This window comes from Ambystoma mexicanum, chromosome 10, assembly GCF_040938575.1.
Source record: "Ambystoma mexicanum isolate Mex_15411 chromosome 10, UKY_AmexF1_1, whole genome shotgun sequence".
NCBI classification, from domain to species: domain Eukaryota; kingdom Metazoa; phylum Chordata; class Amphibia; order Caudata; family Ambystomatidae; genus Ambystoma; species Ambystoma mexicanum.
Window position 1 is genome coordinate 938,413,128 of NC_090932.1, and position 18,087 is coordinate 938,431,214.

Consider the following 18,087-nt stretch of genomic DNA (forward strand, 5'->3'; position numbering starts at 1 on the left):
GCGGGCGAAGCTAAGGAGCACAGGGTTACAGCCGTGTGCAGTACCCCACGTAAAAAGAGAAGGACACATTTTTCAATTTGATGCTTTTTACAAAAGTGCTCCGGAATGTCCCAAAAGTATGGAGGAAAGGGGACAGACGTAGGAGTACAGGGTTTTGCTGCAAAGTACAATTAATAAACAAGAGTTTGACAAGCATTAGAACGTCCAGATAAGCGTACAAAAGCAGTTTATTAGCAACACAAATTAGCCACTGCTCGTAATATTCTTTCTGTAGGCTGTTTTCCCCCACAGATTCCTTACCAGCGGCAGGTGACTTTTGGAAAAAATGTTTCGGAAGGTGAATCGGGGGGGGGGGGGGGGAGGGTTAGCTCCGAGAGGCTGAGAAGCTCCGAAAACTATGGCCTGGCCGGCCACCATGGAGCTATCAGAATAATGACGAGTCGGTGAGACTCCTTGATTTTGCAAATTACCCTGTGGATCAGGGGAATGGGCGGAAAGGCGTAAGGTTTCATGCGGACCACTGGAGGTGAAATATGTGTGCTCCCAGAAAACCAGGGCCCTGAACTTGCAAGGATGCAAATTGGAGCCACTTTTTGTTGTGCCAGGTGGCAAAGAGATCCATGTGGGGGTGACCCCACCTGTGGAAGATCTCCTGAACAACAAGGTAATTTAGCTGCCAATCGTAATTGTCTGCTCTCAGCCTGCTGAGCCTGTCTGCCTCCAGGTTGGATTCCCCCGGGAGGTGGACTGCAGAGAGGTGAATGTTGTTTTCCAGGGCCCATTCCCACATGTTGATCGCCAGTCTGCACAGAGGAGGGGATCTGGTGCCTCCCTGCTTGTTGACGTAGTACATGCTGGTCGAGTTGTCAGTCTGGATGAGGACAGCCCTGCCCTTGAGAAGTGGTAGGAATGCTCTGAGCGCTAGCCAGATGGCGTTCAGCTCCAACCGATTGATGTGGTATTCCTGCTCCTGTCGAGTCCAGGTGCCGTGGACCAAGAGATCGTCCAGGGTGGCTCCACAGCCCTCAAGAGAGGAGTCTGTGGTGATGGTGGCCTGCGGAGAGGCCGGCCGAAAGGGCTTGCCCCTCCGTAGGTTGCAGTCCATGGTCCACCAGGTTAGGTCCGGGTGGAGCGATGGAGGAACGTTGATCTCTGATTGCGAGCCCTGCTCCTGATTCCATAAGCCCGCAAAGTGCAGCTGAATCCTTCTCATCCTTAGTCTTGTGTGCGGCACGGCTAACAGGACCGCTGCCAGTAGACCCAGGAGATGTTGGTACCATCAAGCCAAGGTCACCTTTCTGCTGAGGAAGTGGGCGGTAGCCCTCTTGATGGCCGAGATCTTGTCCTCCGACGGGAAGACCCTCTCGGAGCACGTGTACCAAATGAGTCCCAGGAATGTGAAAGTCTGCGTAGGTTGCAGCTGTGACTTCTTGAGGTTGAGCGAGAAGCCCAGATCATGCAGTGTGTTCATGAGTGCATGGGAAGAGTGGCAAACCGCTTCCAACAGAAGGACATTGTTCCGAGGTTCACCATCACTGTGCTAAAGTTAAGCCCAGTTCGGCTGGGTGCTGGGATACCAGGGTTTACCCTGAGGTCTCAGTTTCTGGAGCTTTCCCCGCTGTAACCAGGTTGAAACCTGATGTTCCTCTTGTGGAGGCTAAAGTCTGTACTGAGTCCCGACTCGAGGCCCCTTTTAAGGGAGCTTTACGTACCAGGTGGAAACCTGAGGTTCCTCTTGTGGAGGCTAAAGTCTATTTCGACAGATCTGAGAGGCCTTCTCTGAGGGTCTTGTCGGTGAGGTATTGTCCTCAACCGTCCCACGCTCAGGGTCGTGGTGGTACCGGTTCTGTCGAGGGGACAAAGAGGGGAGTCATGGACCGTTTTCCCCTCTGTTACCGGTTTATCAGAGGTTCCGCCGTTGGAGGCTCATTTTGAGACTGGTTCGAAGATGTCGACTAAACACCTGAGACCACCCAGTACTGGCTCTGCCAAGGATCCTTGTAAGGCTTAAGTGTTACTGAAGTCCCCTGACTCTCCGGAGAAGGCAATTGCCTTAGCTACGCATGTGACACAGTTCTCTTCAGGTGGTGTCAAAATGGCGGCCCAACCTGCGTGGCAAACGGCAGCCATTTTGGATACCTCCCTTACACCTACGTTCGCAACGTCTGGCGCTGCAAGCATTCCTTTCGGCAATAGTAACCCGTTCTGCCCTTCTTTGACCGGTGTGCATGGGCTCTGCTGCCTCATACTGTCTCGCTCCCTCCTGCTTTTGCTCCACTGATTATGTGGACCCGGCCGGTGGTGGACCCTCCTGGCAACCACCTCGGCTGAGGTTGTTTTTGGGAAGTTTCAGATGCTCATGCACTCTGACCCTATGAGGGTATATTTCAAGCGTTTTTCACTCCTGTTCAACCCTGCTGCTCCGATTCGGGTTTTCTTTTAAAACATGAGGCGGTGGGCTCGGAGGACCAGTCTTCTGTTCCTGCCTCGTTGGGAAGAGCCTTAAGCAGATGAGGACGGCGATGAGCATCCCTGCTCAGTGAGAGCATTCCATGCCCGGGAGGGGCTTGTGTAGCTCTGTTACCAGGTAATCCCCTGAGGTGCCTCAAGGGCCTAATAGGTGCTCCAGAGTGTTCTCTGAGGGTCCCTCAGAGGACCTGCCAAAACAGGACGTGCTTCTGAGGTTCACCGTTTGGGTGCTAAGGTTCAGCTCAGTTTGTCTATGGCTCTTGATACCGGGGTTCGCCCTGAGGTCTCTGTTTCTGGTTCTTGTCACACCGAGCCATGGCTCGAGGCTCCTCTTGAGGGAGATATATGTCCCGGTTTAAAACCCAAGGTTCCTCTAATTACAGTACCGACGGAGTTGAGGGATCCTCGAAGGGTCCTGTCGGTACGGTACATTCCTCAACCATCCCCCGCTCGGAGTTGTAGTGGTACCAATTCTGTCGAGGGGGCAAAGAAGGTGATCAGCAACAGGCCTTCCAGTACCGGCTCTGCCGAGGTTCCTCCATTGGAGGCTAATTCTGGGTCAGTTCCTAGGATGTCCACTAAACATCCTAGATCTGCCAGCACCGGCTCGGCCGAGGATCCTTGTTTCAAGGCTAAGTATTTCTTAAGTCCCCTGACTCCCCTGAGGGGACAGTTGCCTCATTTTCTCCTATGACGCAGTTCTCTTCAGTTGTTGACTAAATGGCGGGCCAACCTCCTTGGTCCACGGCAGCCATTTTTTATACCTCCCTCACACCAACATCCATGACGACTGGTGATGGGATCGTTCCTTTTGGGGCTTAGCAGTCTTTCCACGCTATGTGGACAACAAAGACTGGTTTGTCGGTCCTGGCGACAGCTTCAGCTAAGGCCCCTTGTACACAGAGGTCAGGGTCCCAGACTTGGTCCTTCTCTGGGATCAGCGGGTTTCAGGGTCGTGGTGTGCGCCGATCTGAAACACCTGTTGGTAGCCCCGCCTTAAGCGGCAGCAGCAAGGTGGTTGGTTTTTCTCTCGCCCATCAGCCTCCTCTACAGGGACAGGTAAACTCCCTGCTGACAAATCTCCAAATGATAATATTTTTGTCGGTCACACTACACTACGATGGGAGCATGAGTCTCTTCTCATCTGGAGGCGTAGCAAACCATCACCGAAGACTGGTGGGGTTTGTCCATCTTTTAGGTGAGTTTTTCGCTTGTCCTTTCCTCCTACCCCACCCTTCAGGCCTCTCTTCTGACAGATAGGGATGCCCTCCCTCAGAGCAGAGGTACAGAAACTTCTATACCTCAGAGCGGTGGAACATGTTCCCCTCATGAAGCAAGGGAGGGGCTAGTACTGCGGTCCCTTCAGTGCTCAGCCAAGCTGGCCTCTACACTATCTTCGATTTTTCAGAGAGAAATTCAAGTTGTTCACGCCCTGCCAAATAGTCCTCTCTTCAGAAGGGCGATTGTGGTGGTCTTCCAGGATGCGTAAATGCACATTCTGACTTGGAGCCCGTATATAGAATATCTGCGGTTCTCTGGAGCCCACATATGAAATATCTGGGGTTCTTCGTGGGAGCAGAACAATCAGGTTCGGGTACTCTTTTTGGTCTTGGCTCAGCGAGATACACAGGAAGCTCCTCTGAGGGGCCTTGCAGCGGTCTCCCAATACCGGATCTTCTTCCAAGGTTCCCCATTTGGGGCTAAGGCTGACCCCAGTTCTGCTATGGCTTTTGTCAGAGATGCTCAGGTCCTAGGCGCAGGAGCGACGCAGTACCAACCACCCCCTCAATGGTTTCAGTGCCTGCAAGACAGAGATTAACACAGGCCTCCTCAACCAGAGCGGGGAAGGAGGGTTAGGGTCTCGATGGTTGGATAGGTAAAGGGATTTTAGGATTACCGGATTGAGGGTTGGGAAGAAGTTATGGATAGGACTGGGGATTTTAGGGTAAACGATGCCTGCACACTTTCCTCAAACTGGCTGATGGAGCTGCCGTAACACCTCTACATGTAAAGGTGCTGCCACCCTCACCAGACCCCTTGAACCAACCTGAAGGTGCTCTTTCGAGCCTTACAACAACATACCAAGGTAGCAACAAACAATTGTTGACATTAGCCCATTACAGTTTCATGAACACAGTCTCATGTACGAGCACACTTAGCTTTGCTTTAGTCCTTAACGTCCAGTCCTGCAAGACTGTCAAGTCCTGTGCCACGTCCTTGCAGTCCAAGATTCAGGTTCGCATCGGGTTCAAACTAAAAGAAAACAAAAGACAAGCATTAGCGTTTGTCAAACGTTCTGCTGATCTCGCACTTTCATGCAAACTCTCTCAACACGCGTTTAGTTTTTGGGATAACCAATCCAGGAACTTTAGGGTGCGCGGCCGCACGTGGCTTATCTTTTGCCCAAAAACACGGTCTTCCCTCAGACCGGGTGTCAGAACGCGGTCTTTCCTCAGACCGGGTTCCCCAAGCTAGTGCTTCAATTTCACGCGCCCTTCCGGCGCTTTTCCCAAGAGATAAATGCACTCGAAACCATGCACATTAACAAACACGACTTTCCCGTGAATCCGCCCACTTAGCTTTTGCGTGATCCGCAGGGGCTCTGGAAGGGGTCGGGATATGCCCCCTGCGCTTCCCCTAGGATCCCTAACTCTCCCTGGGGTGAACGGCACTTATCTTGTGTGTGCGAGGGGCCGGATCGTGGTTCCTGTGGCTCTTGGCCCCTCGCGTATGGATTCCGGGGAGCTGCTGGGCTCACGTCCTCTCTCCTCGGCGTCTCGAGCACAAGCCCCGTGCCTCGGGGCTTGCGCATGCGCATTCGTCGCGTGCCACACCCAGCGCGGCTTCCCATTGGCTCGCGGGCCCGCGAAGCCTGCTGGGAATTGTAGTTCCGGCGGGCAGAACGCTGAATCTGTCTGCAGAAAGGGCACAACAGCCCTTTAAAGTACGGAAACCCTTTGGATCCGGGTTTCTTCATGGTCCCAGGCCCCACAGTCCCAACAGTACTGGGCCCAAGGCCAGTCTTACCCCTGACAGCACTCCCCCTCCCACGGAAGGCAGGTCCCCCAGGTTTTTCAGGGCAGTTTTTGTGAAAAGTGCGCAGCAATCGTGGGGCATGTACATGGTGTGAGGGTTCCCAGGAGCGGTCTTCTGGCCCGTACCCAACCCAGTCGACTAAATAATAGACTTGGCCATTCCTTTTTTTAGAGTTCAGGATTGCTCGGACTTCATATTCCGGCTCCCCCTGTACAAGTACCGGGGGTGCTTTTTGAGTGCGTATCCCAGGCGGGGCTGGTTTCAACAGTGACGTATGGAAAGTCGGATGGATTTTCATCTGAGAGGGCAGGGCCAGTCGTACCGCTACTGGGTTGATCACTTTCTCAATGCTAAATGGGCCTAGATAGTGAGGTTGTAACTTTTTTGGTCCCTCTAATCGTAAGTTACGAGTGGACAACCATACCAAATCGTTTTTATGATATACAGGGCTAGCACGTCGATGTTTATCGGCATAAGTTTTGTACACTTTTTTGGCTTTTATGAGATTATCCTGCACCTCCTTCCAAACCTGCTCTATTCCGATCCGTTGTCCTGCTATCGTAGGCAGTGCCGTTTCTGCTGTTGGGACGGATGAAGGTAAAATCCGTGGATGTCTTCCATACAAGCAGAAGAACGGGGATCGTTTTGTGGAAGAATGAACAGCATTATTATATGCCATTTCTGCTAGCCAAGTATGTTGAACCCATGTTGTCTCCCGTCCTGCGGCTAAGCAACGCAGGAACTGCTCAAGCCCCTGGTTCACACGTTCGGTTTGGCCGTCCGTCTCGGGATGATATCCCGAGGATAACCGGATTTCCATACCAATGATGTTACAGAATTCGCGCCAGAACCTGGAGGTGAACTGTGGACCCCTATCTGTGATTATACGGCATGGAAGGCCATGAAGCCGAACCACGTTTTGCAGGAATAGTTCGGCGATTTCTTTAGCTGTTGGAACCCCTTTGCAGGGGATAAAATGAGCCATTTTAGAAAAGGCATCCACTACCACCAGTATGGAGGTAAAGCCCTGTACTTGTGGAAATTCAACTATTAGATCCATGGTAACTGTATGCCAAGGAGTAGTTGGTGTTGGCAGGGGACGTAGGAGGCCTGCTGGTTTCTGGTGATCGGCTTTGTTCCGAGCACATATTGCACACTGTCGTACGTATTGCTGGACATCAAGCCGCCACTTTGGCCACCAAAAATGTCTCCTCACTAATTCTAAAGTCTTTGCCTTACCGGGATGACCCGCTAGGGAGGAATCGTGGCACCATGACATCGCCTGTTTTTGTAGCTGGGGTGTAGGCAAGTACAATGATTGCCCATGATATGGGAGTCCATCCAAAATGGTGTGCTGAGGGTCCTGCTTGCACCATTGGTGGAGATCATGCACGGAAAGTTCCTTTTGGATGCTCTCAAAGATGTTGGTAGCTAAACCCAGTATTTGCACTGGAGGGACTATTGGCTGAGACACGACTTTTACTTCCTCAGAGACCTTATCTGGATAGCGGGACAAGACGTCAGCTTTACGATTGTTCGTTCCAGGTCTGTATGTGATTATAAAATCAAATTCTGCGAAATACTGGGCCCAACGCAATTGACGTGGACTCAAGGTCTTGGCAGTCCTAATAAACTGAAGATTGCGATGGTCGGTAATAACCGTCACTGTGTGACGTGCCCCCATCAAGTAGTGCCGCCATTCGCCAAAGGCTGCCTTTATGGCAAATAGTTCCCTGTCTGCAATGATGTAGTTGACTTCTGCTGGGAGCAGCTTTCTTGAATAATAGGCTACTGGGTGTAAGAGCCCCGTCTGAGGATCACGTTGGGACAGAACAGCTCCCAGCGCATGGCTGGAAGCGTCCGTTTCCACCACAAATGGCTGGGACAAGTCCGGATGTTTCAATACCGGGGCATCGGTAAAGGCCTTCTTGAGCCGTTGAAATCCCTGCTCAGCCAAGGCGTCCCAAATAAACGGGCAGCCCTTGCGAAGAAGTCTCGTGATTGGAGTAACCAGCTCAGAGAAATTCTGGACGAACCGTCTGTAGAAGTTTGCAAATCCTAAAAAGGATTGTATGTCTTTGACATTGGCTGGCGGGGGCCAATCTAGAATGGCCTTCACCTTTTTTGCATCCATTTGTACGCCTGTCGGAGTAAGGTAGTACCCCAAGAATTCCACGGTAGTACGGTGGAACTCACATTTCTCGAGTTTGGCATATAAATGGTTTTCCCTTAACTTTTGTAAAACAGCGCGTACATGCTGAACGTGATCTTCTAGGCTATGGGAATAAATGAGGATGTCATCGATGTACACGACGGCACATACGTCCAAATATTCCCGAAGAACCTCATCTAGGAAATGCTGGAAGGCAGCAGGTGCGTTACAGAGACCAAATGGCATAACCTGATATTCGTACAATCCGAATTTTGTTCGGAAGGCGGTTTTCCACTCGTCACCTTCGCGCACCCGCACAAGATGGTAAGCCCCACGAAGATCCAGCTTAGTATAGATAACCGCATCCCTAACCTGATCTAGAAGGACGGGGATGAGCGGAAGCGGGTAACGGTTTTTGATGGTTATCCGATTCACCCCGCGGTAATCTATGCAAGTCCTGAGTTCTCCGGACTTCTTCGGTACGAAGAACAAGGGAGAAGACACTGGGGAATTAGAGTGTCTAATAAAGCCATTTTGCAAGTTGGCTGTAATATACTCCTGAAGGTGTTTGTTTTCAGCCTCGGTCAAGGCGTATATGCGGCTGCACGGTAACGTTGCCCCTGGCTCTAAATCGATCCGGCAATCGAATGGCCGATGTGGGGGCAGAGTTTCAGCGGCTTTCTTATTGAAGACGTCTACAAAGTCCGAATACTCTGTGGGTAGTTCTTCTAAGCGCGCTTCGGGTTGAACATCGGTAATGCCTGCGAGTTGACAGGCCGCAGCCACCGGCTGTTTACAATGCTCCCGACAATAAGGAGAGCTAAACTTTATCAAACCGGAGGTCCAACAAACCAGAGGATCATGTTTTCTCAACCAAGGTAACCCTAAGATAAGGCCGAACTGCGGGGCAGCAATTAAGTCGAAGGTAATGTATTCCCAATGCCCAATACCACAACTCAGGGTCACTAAACGAGTATTATGTGTGATGGGTCCCGAGCATAGAGGTGTACCATCTACCGCGCGTACGGGCTCAGGTCTTGCCTTTTGCTGGATAGGGATACCCAACCTGGCCGCAAACTGGATATCTATAAAATTACCCGTTGCCCCCGAGTCAATCAACATGGTGACCTCTTTTGACATACCCTGAAAACCCAGACACCCCCTTACCGAAATGTGTGGGGCAAAATTGGGACTACCTTCTATCGGGGCCCTGCAATCAGTCAGGCTCGACCGGGTGACCCCCACTACCGACGAGCCGAGGCGTTTCCCTGAGTCTTGGGCTTTGTGGGGCATTCACGAACAAAGTGTCCGGACTTCCCACAGTACATGCATACACCATCCTTTCTCCTTCGTTCTTTCTCTTCCTTTGATAGGGGACCACGAACCGACCCAATTTGCATCGGCTCGTCTCCATCGGACTTGTCCATTGACCCTCGTGCCCCTTTAAATTGGTCAAACCGCGCTGCTGGACGTGACTCTCCTTTCCTCCTATCCCCCCGTCGCTCCGCTTGACGATGATCCAATCGCATAGCCAGATCAATCATATCCGAGCATTCTCGGGGTTGGGGGTCAACTTGGGCAATAAGATCCTTCAAATCATCCCTCAGGTCCTGATAGAATAGGGACATGCATTTTTCGCGTGGCCATTCGGCTTCGGCTACCAACCGATTGAACTGAGTGACATATGTCACTAGTTCCTTATTTCCCTGCCTCAATGTCAGCAATTCCCGATCCTTACACAGGGTAGCAGCCCTGCGATTAAATATTTTCTCAAATTCACTGAGAAACTCGTCCCAATCATAAAGGATAGTATTGTCTTTTTGGACTAAGGGATTTGCCCATGCTGCTGCATCTCCTGTGAGATAGGAGATAACGAAAGCAGTCCTAGACTGATTGGATCGGAACGCTGCCGATTTCGTAAGGAAATGGAGGCGGCATTGCGTAATAAAGGTAGAGAATTTCTGCGGGTCTCCTGCATAACGCTCGGGTGGAGCTAGAGGAATCGGGGGCTCTGGGGTGACTTGCACCTGTACTGGTGCGTGACCCGGCAATGGTGCTGTTTGTGCGGCCAGACTTCGTACCTGCGCTGACAATGTGGCATAGTCCTGTCTGGACGCCGCTAGTTCGCTTTGCAGGTCCTGCAAAACCTTGGCGATCTCTTCCATAACGATGATGGGGGTTGGCTACACCACTCAGGCGCCTGAATATACGTGGGCTTGTGCTTCTGTCAGAGATGCTCAGGTCCTAGGCGCAGGAGCGACGCAGTACCAACCACCCCCTTAATGGTTTCAGTGCCTGCAAGTCAGAGCTTAGCACAGGCCTCCTCAACCAGAGCGGGGAAGGAGGGTTAGGGTCTCGATGGTTGGATAGGTAAAGGGATTTTAGGATTACCGGATTGAGGGTTGGGAAGAAGTTATGGATAGGACTGGGGATTTTAGGGTAAACGATGCCTGCACACTTTCCTCAAACTGGCTGATGGAGCTGCCCTAACACCTCTACATGTAAAGGTGCTGCCACCCTCACCAGACCCCTGGAACCAACCTGAAGGTGCTCTTTCGAGCCTTACAACAACATACCAAGGTAGCAACAAACAATTGTTGACATTAGCCCATTACAGTTTCATGAACACAGTCTCATGTACGAGCACACTTAGCTTTGCTTTAGTCCTTAACGTCCAGTCCTGCAAGACTGTCAAGTCCTGTGCCACGTCCTTGCAGTCCAAGATTCAGGTTCGCATCGGGTTCAAACTAAAAGAAAACAAAAGACAAGCATTAGCGTTTGTCAAACGTTCTGCTGATCTCGCACTTTCATGCAAACTCTCTCAACACGCGTTTAGTTTTTGGGATAACCAATCCAGGAACTTTAGGGTGCGCGGCCGCACGTGGCTTATCTTTTGCCCAAAAACACGGTCTTCCCACAGACCGGGTGTCAGAACGCGGTCTTTCCTCAGACCGGGTTCCCCAAGCTAGTGCTTCAATTTCACGCGCCCTTCCGGCGCTTTTCCCAAGAGATAAATGCACTCGAAACCATGCACATTAACAAACACGACTTTCCCGTGAATCCGCCCACTTAGCTTTTGCGTGATCCGCAGGGGCTCTGGAAGGGGTCGGGATATGCCCCCTGCGCTTCCCCTAGCATCCCTAACTCTCCCTGGGGTGAACGGCACTTATCTTGTGTGTGCGAGGGGCCGGATCGTGGTTCCTGTGGCTCTTGGCCCCTCGCGTATGGATTCCGGGGAGCTGCTGGGCTCACGTCCTCTCTCCTCGGCGTCTCGAGCACAAGCCCCGTGCCTCGGGGCTTGCGCATGCGCATTCGTCGCGTGCCACACCCAGCGCGGCTTCCCATTGGCTCGCGGGCCCGCGAAGCCTGCTGGGAATTGTAGTTCCGGCGGGCAGAACGCTGAATCTGTCTGCAGAAAGGGCACAACAGCCCTTTAAAGTACGGAAACCCTTTGGATCCGGGTTTCTTCATGGTCCCAGGCCCCACAGTCCCAACAGTACTGGGCCCAAGGCCAGTCTTACCCCTGACAGCTTTGGATACTAGGGTTCACCCTGAGGCTTCTCCATCTGGGGCAAATGGTACTGAGTCTTAGCTCGAGGCCCCTCTCGAGGTTGCTATAAGACCAGGGTTAAACCTGAGGTCCCCTGCTTGGGGCTAAAACGGTCACCAACAGAATTGAGAGTCCCTCATCAAGGGTCCTGGCTTTAAGGTATATCCCTAAGACTTCCGCGCGTGCCCCCGGCCGTGGTGATACTAGTTCTGTTGAGGGAGTGAAGGACAGCGGTCACATACTACAGACCTTCCAGTACCGGCTCTGCCGAGGATCCTCCACTAGAGGCTACTTCTGGGGAAACCCCTGACGTATCGAGTAAACACCCTAGATCTGCCAGTACCGGCTCTGCCGAGGTTCCATGTTCCAAGGCTAGGATGGCACGCAAGGCCCCAGACTCCCCTGGGGAGACTATTGCTTCACTTGCTCCTGTGACGCAGTTTGCCCCTGTTGTGTGATAATGGCGGCCCAACCTCTGCGGGCCATGGCAGCATTTTTGAATACCTCCCTTTAAAAGCAAGGTTTTACATCAACAAACAGGGCGACACAGACTCTCCTCTCCTTGTGGATCGTGTCATACAAATCTGAGCTGGACCATTCAATATATTGTTTGGCTCCAGGCTCCACACATCCCAGGTCACCTCAATGTGACTGCAGATTAATTCAGTCGCCAGTCTGCATCGGTTATGAGTGTGAGATGAACAGCAATATCGTCCCCCCAACCTTTTCCAGCAATGGGGCACGCCAGAGGTGGTCCTCTTTGCAGCTTGTTGGTCAACATGAAAGCTCATGCTTTCCCCTCATTGCCTCCTATTTATTAGCCGCTCTGTAAGCGCATTGAACTGTGGGCTTTTCCACCTGCTTTTGGTAAGCATTACTGCTTAGGCTTGGCCTCCAGAGCCAATGCTTAATTCGCCAGGCTGTTCTTAAAAAACTTTTTCACTAAGAAGGTTCCATCCAGCTGTATTTCCTGTGAGGAGTGCTTGGTAATCTCCCAAAAATATGGCGGAAAGGGGACAGGACGTAGGAGTATAACAAAGTTACTCACTGTAGTGTGACTACCTTACTCCTAGTCCATAGTCCTCTTTCCTCCATATGCCCGCCCGCTGTCCCCTCTAATATGTATCCTCTATTATTGCTTAAATGGTCTCAGACCTGGCGATAGAAAAGGACTGAAGGGCAAAACGCGGGGCGGATCTAAGGAGGGCGGGGTTACGGCCGTGTGCGATACCCCGCGTAAAAAGAGAAGGACGACACATTTTTCAATTTGATGCTTTTTACAAAAGTGCTCCAGTCCCGTCCCACAGGAAGGAATGTCCCAAAAGTATGGAGGAAAGGGGACTATGGACTAGGAGTAAGGTAGTCACTACGGTGAGTAACTTTGTTAGTCTTACTCCGCCTAACTGCTTGTCTGTGTTAACAAGAGTTCACTTACGATTTTGTGTCAAACCTTTGCACGCACTTTAAGGTTTGGTCTCATAACCCTGCAATAGTAGTGGTTCTGTAAAACCAAACACAATTTGCGTCCCAAAAGGGACTGAAGAACTAAACAAAAATGGGGGTCATACTAGAGTTTTTAGTGCATTTATTCGTCTAATCACTCGTCCCAAAATGTTCATATGAATTTTGAGATAAAAGATCCCACTTTTGTCTTATCTTGAAATATTTCTTATATTCGTGTAACCAATTCAATTTGTTCTTTATTTGCAAAACAGATTTGGAGCATGAAACAAGATAATTGTGTACATGATTTGCAAGCTCACAACAAAGAAATTTATACTATAAAGTGGAGTCCTACTGGACCAGGAACGAACAATCCAAATGCCAATCTCATGTTAGCAAGGTAAACTAGTGTTTTTAAATCTTACCAATGATTTACTAATCCATTAAAGTTGTTTTTAATATTTGTATCTTCTAAAATACGTTAAATATGTGTGGTACTAAAATAACACATTACTCCTTTTTTTCCAGTGCATCCTTTGATTCCACCGTTAGACTGTGGGATGTAGACAGAGGAATCTGTATACACACGTTAACAAAACATCAAGAGCCTGTTTACAGTGTAGCTTTTAGTCCAGATGGTCGATACCTTGCCAGTGGTTCGTTTGACAAATGTGTACACATCTGGAATACGCAGGTATGTTTTGTTTAACAAAATAAGTTTTTACTAAGCTCTTTTTATGCACGTTACTCAATTGTGCTTTAAATCTATTAGCAATATAATCGTGTGTGGAAAGTAGCAATGGGAGGGTTTGATTTTGGAAGCTTTAAGTTAGTTCCTAGATGTTTACCACAGCCCTATGTTGAGGTATTTAGCAACATTTATACTATGTCACAAAAGGGCATCCGCAAAAGATAATACAAACCCTCTTTATTGGGTAGCATACCATGGCAGACAGACTTCATTTGGAGAGGGCTGGTAGGTTGGTACACTTAGGCCCAATAGATTACATTGAAGACTGCACTACTGGAGTCTTTTTTTCCGTGCTTACCCTGCTGGAGGTGTGGCTGACTTGGCTGACTGTCAGAGCTCTGCTGTCTGTCCATAAGGACTCACTTTCCCGCGGAATGGACAAGCAGTGTGCAAGGGGTTTCACGGTGGTCTGACGAGGGGCTGCGAGGAACTGCAGTTAAGTCTAATCTAAAATCTGGTTTGTAGGTTCTATACCACCCGTGTTTCCAAACATTTTGACCCTACTCCTCGCACCGTCGGCGTTACTTGCTAATGTGCTAATCATGCCGAAGCGCAGCACATTTTCAAGACGCGTGCTGCTAAACGTAAGGCTGGGCAAACAGCAGCCCTTACCTTGCCCGAAATATTACTTTCCCCGCCCCTTGGCTCTGGGGGTACGAGAAGTTCTACCTCAGCACCACGGCTGCCTAAACCACTGATGCAGAGGGTTGAGACAATTGCGGGGGAGCGGGAAGGGGTTGAGGACTCCAATGAAGCTGAAGAAATAGCTGGGGTCGGAGTCGCATCAGATGTCCCCTGTGAGGTGCTAGGTGGCCTTTACACCCCTCTTTCTTTGAAAGGATGCCCACAGCGAATTGTGGCTTTGAATACACTAGCAAATATTAAGCCTAACATTAAGGCTAAGTTTAAAACTAAATGTATTGCCAAAATGACTGATTATTTTCCAACAACTGAAAGTGGACAACAGGGTCATGTCACTCCCCTGGACTGGGGTCGTAGTACGAATGGCCAAATAGGAAGGGAATTCGGAACTGAACTATTAAACCAGATGTTGTTAGCCTTGCCATGTTTGAGCACTAAAACCATTGAGCACGTTGTGTAGGGACTAATTACTCCTGGCTTGGGACAAGATGCGGCTCCAGGCATCAGTGCTTCATATCTGATCTTGCCCAACTCACCTATTCATGGTCCCCTGGACTCCAGTGCTCTCCACATAAGCCCAGTGGTGGGCATGAGGATGGGCACGAGGGATATGACACCGCTGGGACAGACTGAGGTGGAGCCTGACAAGTGCTTGGAAGCTCAGCCCTCCCTTAAAGAAGTGCAAACTGGCGATGGCCGTGGCAACGCGGATGGTGATATTATTCACTCCATTCAGGACTCTTTTTTTTTTTTTTTTTCCCACGTCCATCCTCCTCTCAGCTGCAGAGGGCTTATCTATAGCCCAGCCCGAGTAGGCGGTGCTGATGGAACAAACTGTTTCAGCTGCCAAAGCATACACCAGGGAATCGAAAGACACATGGAAAGTCAAATGGAGGCGCTGAATCAGACCGCTGTGAGCGAGTACTCGGCTGTCATGTTAAATATTTTGGACACCATATTGGGCCACCTCAGCTCTAAATGTAATACTATTGCGCCCACTCTGGCGAAGGTCCAGGCCTGCTTATTTAACTCAGTGGTTTGCGCTGAAAATATGTTTAAGGCAGTTTGTGTGCTTGCCAAAACTCAAGACACATTTTCAGCCCTGTTAATGGAGCTAGTAAAAAAGTCTGATGGTCAGCACATTGACGCGCATGATGAAAAGAAGCTACCCGAGAGGGGCCAGCGAGTAATTGACAACTTGAAGATGAACACCACTGCTGGGTACTTAAGAAAAAAATAAGTCCTCGCTAAAACAAGTTGTACGAAGACCTGACAACTGCTGAGACAAAGCGAGCAAGCTGTAAATGCGGCTGCTAAGATTGTCTGTACAGAAACATTACACTAGAACTGTGATGGCTAGTCCTCACAGGGTGCCTGAAAAGCACACATGTCTATCAAACTGCACTATGATGACACATATGCAAATAGAGCAACTACCAGAGAATCACACAGGAGGAAAGAGCAACCCCTTGACCCCCTCCCCCGAAAGTGCCGGCTCCACCTTAAGTCATAACCAAGGTAGAACCTGCAAGGGCCAGCTTAACTCTGCATCCAGAGTGGGTGCCTTCTGACTTGAAAGGACTAGTGTCGGAAGCAGTCAATAGTTTGGAGCTTTCATGGGTCCTTTCACAGGCACTCAAATAGAGTAGCACTGGGGCTTGAAAAATGCTGTGTCTGTGTCTGTGTGTTAATGGCTGGGGAGTACAAAGTAGTACAATTGTATAGGAAACATGGACATTGGGGGACAAGTCCAAAGAGGTTACCTTATGACCATGTTAGCCAATCTAATTCTGTGAGCAGCAGTAAATGGATGTCCAGGCTGCTAGACGCGAATACCCAGGAGCTGACAAGTGGCAGGTCCCTGGAAGTATAGAAAGAGTGGGGAGGCCCAATTTAGATGAGGCAAGTGGAGGGCTATGTAAGAGGAGGACTAAATCTTCTTGACTAATCGTGGGCTTACCGTGTGTTGGACCGGGAAGCGTGTAGAGCGATGAGCCAGGTGTCCTGTTGCGACGGCGGCCGCAAGTGGAGCTGTAGCTAACTAGTGCACAGCACATGTGTAAAGGAGTAAAGTGTCTTCCTTATGCACATGCGCACCATTGACCCGCGTCCCGTAGTCATGGGAACCAGTCGATGCGAACGCGGTCTGGCAGACATGGAAAAGGCCATGCGCGGTAATAGCTGGTAGGATGCCAGATGTAAATAAGGCAAATGTTGGAATAATACAGAGCAGTTCTGTGCAAATGCTAATTGCCAGATATGTCTCCATATGCACGTAAATGGAGGTAATGGAAATTGAAGAGGGCCACATGCGTGCGGCCAAAAGGCCCTGGGTAGCACATCCATACCAGTGGAATATGGGGGGGGGGCCGATGTCTGGTCTTAGAGCTATTTCATTCTGTGATACTTCTCCAATTCATACACTTTAACCATATACGCTTCATAGACATAAGTGACTCTGCTTGCGGGGGTGAAACTGTGTTAGGGAGAATTCTCATTTCTGTGCTAATTCCCTTCAACCTTGGAGACCCTCAGCTCTTTTGCTAGAGTTTAGGACTTTTAATTTTAACCCTGGAGTAGGTGAGACCTTTTTCTCACTCTCGTGTGTTTTGACTTAATTCGGATTATGTGTTTCCACTGTTTTTGAAGTCTGACAAACTCAATAAGCATCTACTTTTTGTATTGTGACACACAGCACCTTCACTGGGTATTGTACCAAAATGTAGCCCTCATTTGTGCACCCGCGCGGTCACTGTGACTTTGGAGGTGCACAAAATGACGGCGGCATTTACTGTGCCCAAGCAGGGCGGGGGTGTCCCCCGCTCTACTTGGGCTCAGTAACGGGAGTCGGCGGTTGCGGGGGTGTTCTCCTAGTCCCATTTTGGAAAGCTGGAGACATGTAAGAAAAAAAAAGGAAAAAAGAAAGGCACCCTGCAGCGTCAGCTCTTCCCACAATAGTGGGAAGAGCTGACGCTGCAGGGATCGCAGAGTGCGGGAGGCACACGCAGAAGTGTGCCGACAAAGGTAAGTGGGGTGGGGTTGGTTGGGAGGGGTAATGCTGGCTGGGGGAGCGGGCACACTGATCGATATGATCACTGCGCTGCGCCGTAACTGACGTCGGCTCATAGATCCCTTCAGTGCAGTGTCACAGAGACATTCTTTAGATTTCTCATAAGTTTTAAAAGGCTTTTCTTGTGTGAACTACAGTTCCCAAGAATAGTAAAGTGAAATTGACTTTACTTACGTTTTCTCTTTGTAGGTCCAGCACACCCCATCTTATGTGGAGTGCAGGGGGGGGGTTACCTAGTAGCCCCTTCTCCTACATTCTCATGTAACATATTTTGTGAGGTTTTTCTTGGGTTTTACTCTGTGTGGCGTGACAGATTTGAGCCCTTTGTTCGTTTTGTCTTTGCCGGGCTTCAACCCTGAAGCCTGCCTCTGTCTCCAGTGTGTCTGGAAAGGCAGGATGCGAGGGAGGTTCCCGAAGCTCCCCTGTCCTGCTGAGTGATGACAGCCTAGGCTGTGCTTGAATGGGAGAAACCTGCTTAAAAGGCAAGGGTTTTGGGACTAGAGGCAGTCAACCACTGGGAAAAACACCCGACAAAGAAACCGTGAAAGAAGCTTGCTGCATCCTCCTGGACCTTTCAATTGCCTGGTGAAGCCCTTCTACTGTGCTGAAACTCCTTTTTCAATTCGACAGAGAAGCTCCGGAAGGGACACCTTCTCCCCTTAGGTTAGTGGGATCAACTAACCCCGAGATGAACCCCACTGGACCATCTTCCTCGACTGTATGTACTTCTTCATTGCTGCAGGAAGCGAGTGCCAGGCGTTGAGTAATCCGTAGTGGAGTGAAACATCTGAAATCCAGCTAGAAGCTCCAGGAGTCTCCAAAGGACCGCCCAGAAGCAGGACGACCAGAGCTCAAGTCCCCTCACTACAATGCGGGACCCAAGGATTGAAGGAAGCCCAACAGGTATCCGAGATCTGCGACGGTGCTGTTCACTAAGCGCTGAAACCGCAAACTGCTGCTGAACCAAAAAGAGC

At 50.2% G+C, this 18,087-nt stretch overlaps 1 protein-coding gene across 12 annotated transcripts in view; it reads left to right on the plus strand.

The window, feature by feature from the left end:
- TBL1XR1 (TBL1X/Y related 1) overlaps positions 1–18,087 on the plus strand; it is a 1,277,138-nt gene that overhangs the window by 1,059,249 nt on the left and 199,802 nt on the right. For all 12 annotated transcript variants that reach the window (XM_069618704.1, XM_069618702.1, XM_069618706.1 and 9 more), the window contains 2 exons: positions 12,923–13,050; positions 13,179–13,344. In XM_069618704.1, coding sequence (XP_069474805.1) covers positions 12,923–13,050; positions 13,179–13,344 — 294 coding nt within the window. The remainder of the gene's footprint in view (positions 1–12,922; positions 13,051–13,178; positions 13,345–18,087) is intronic.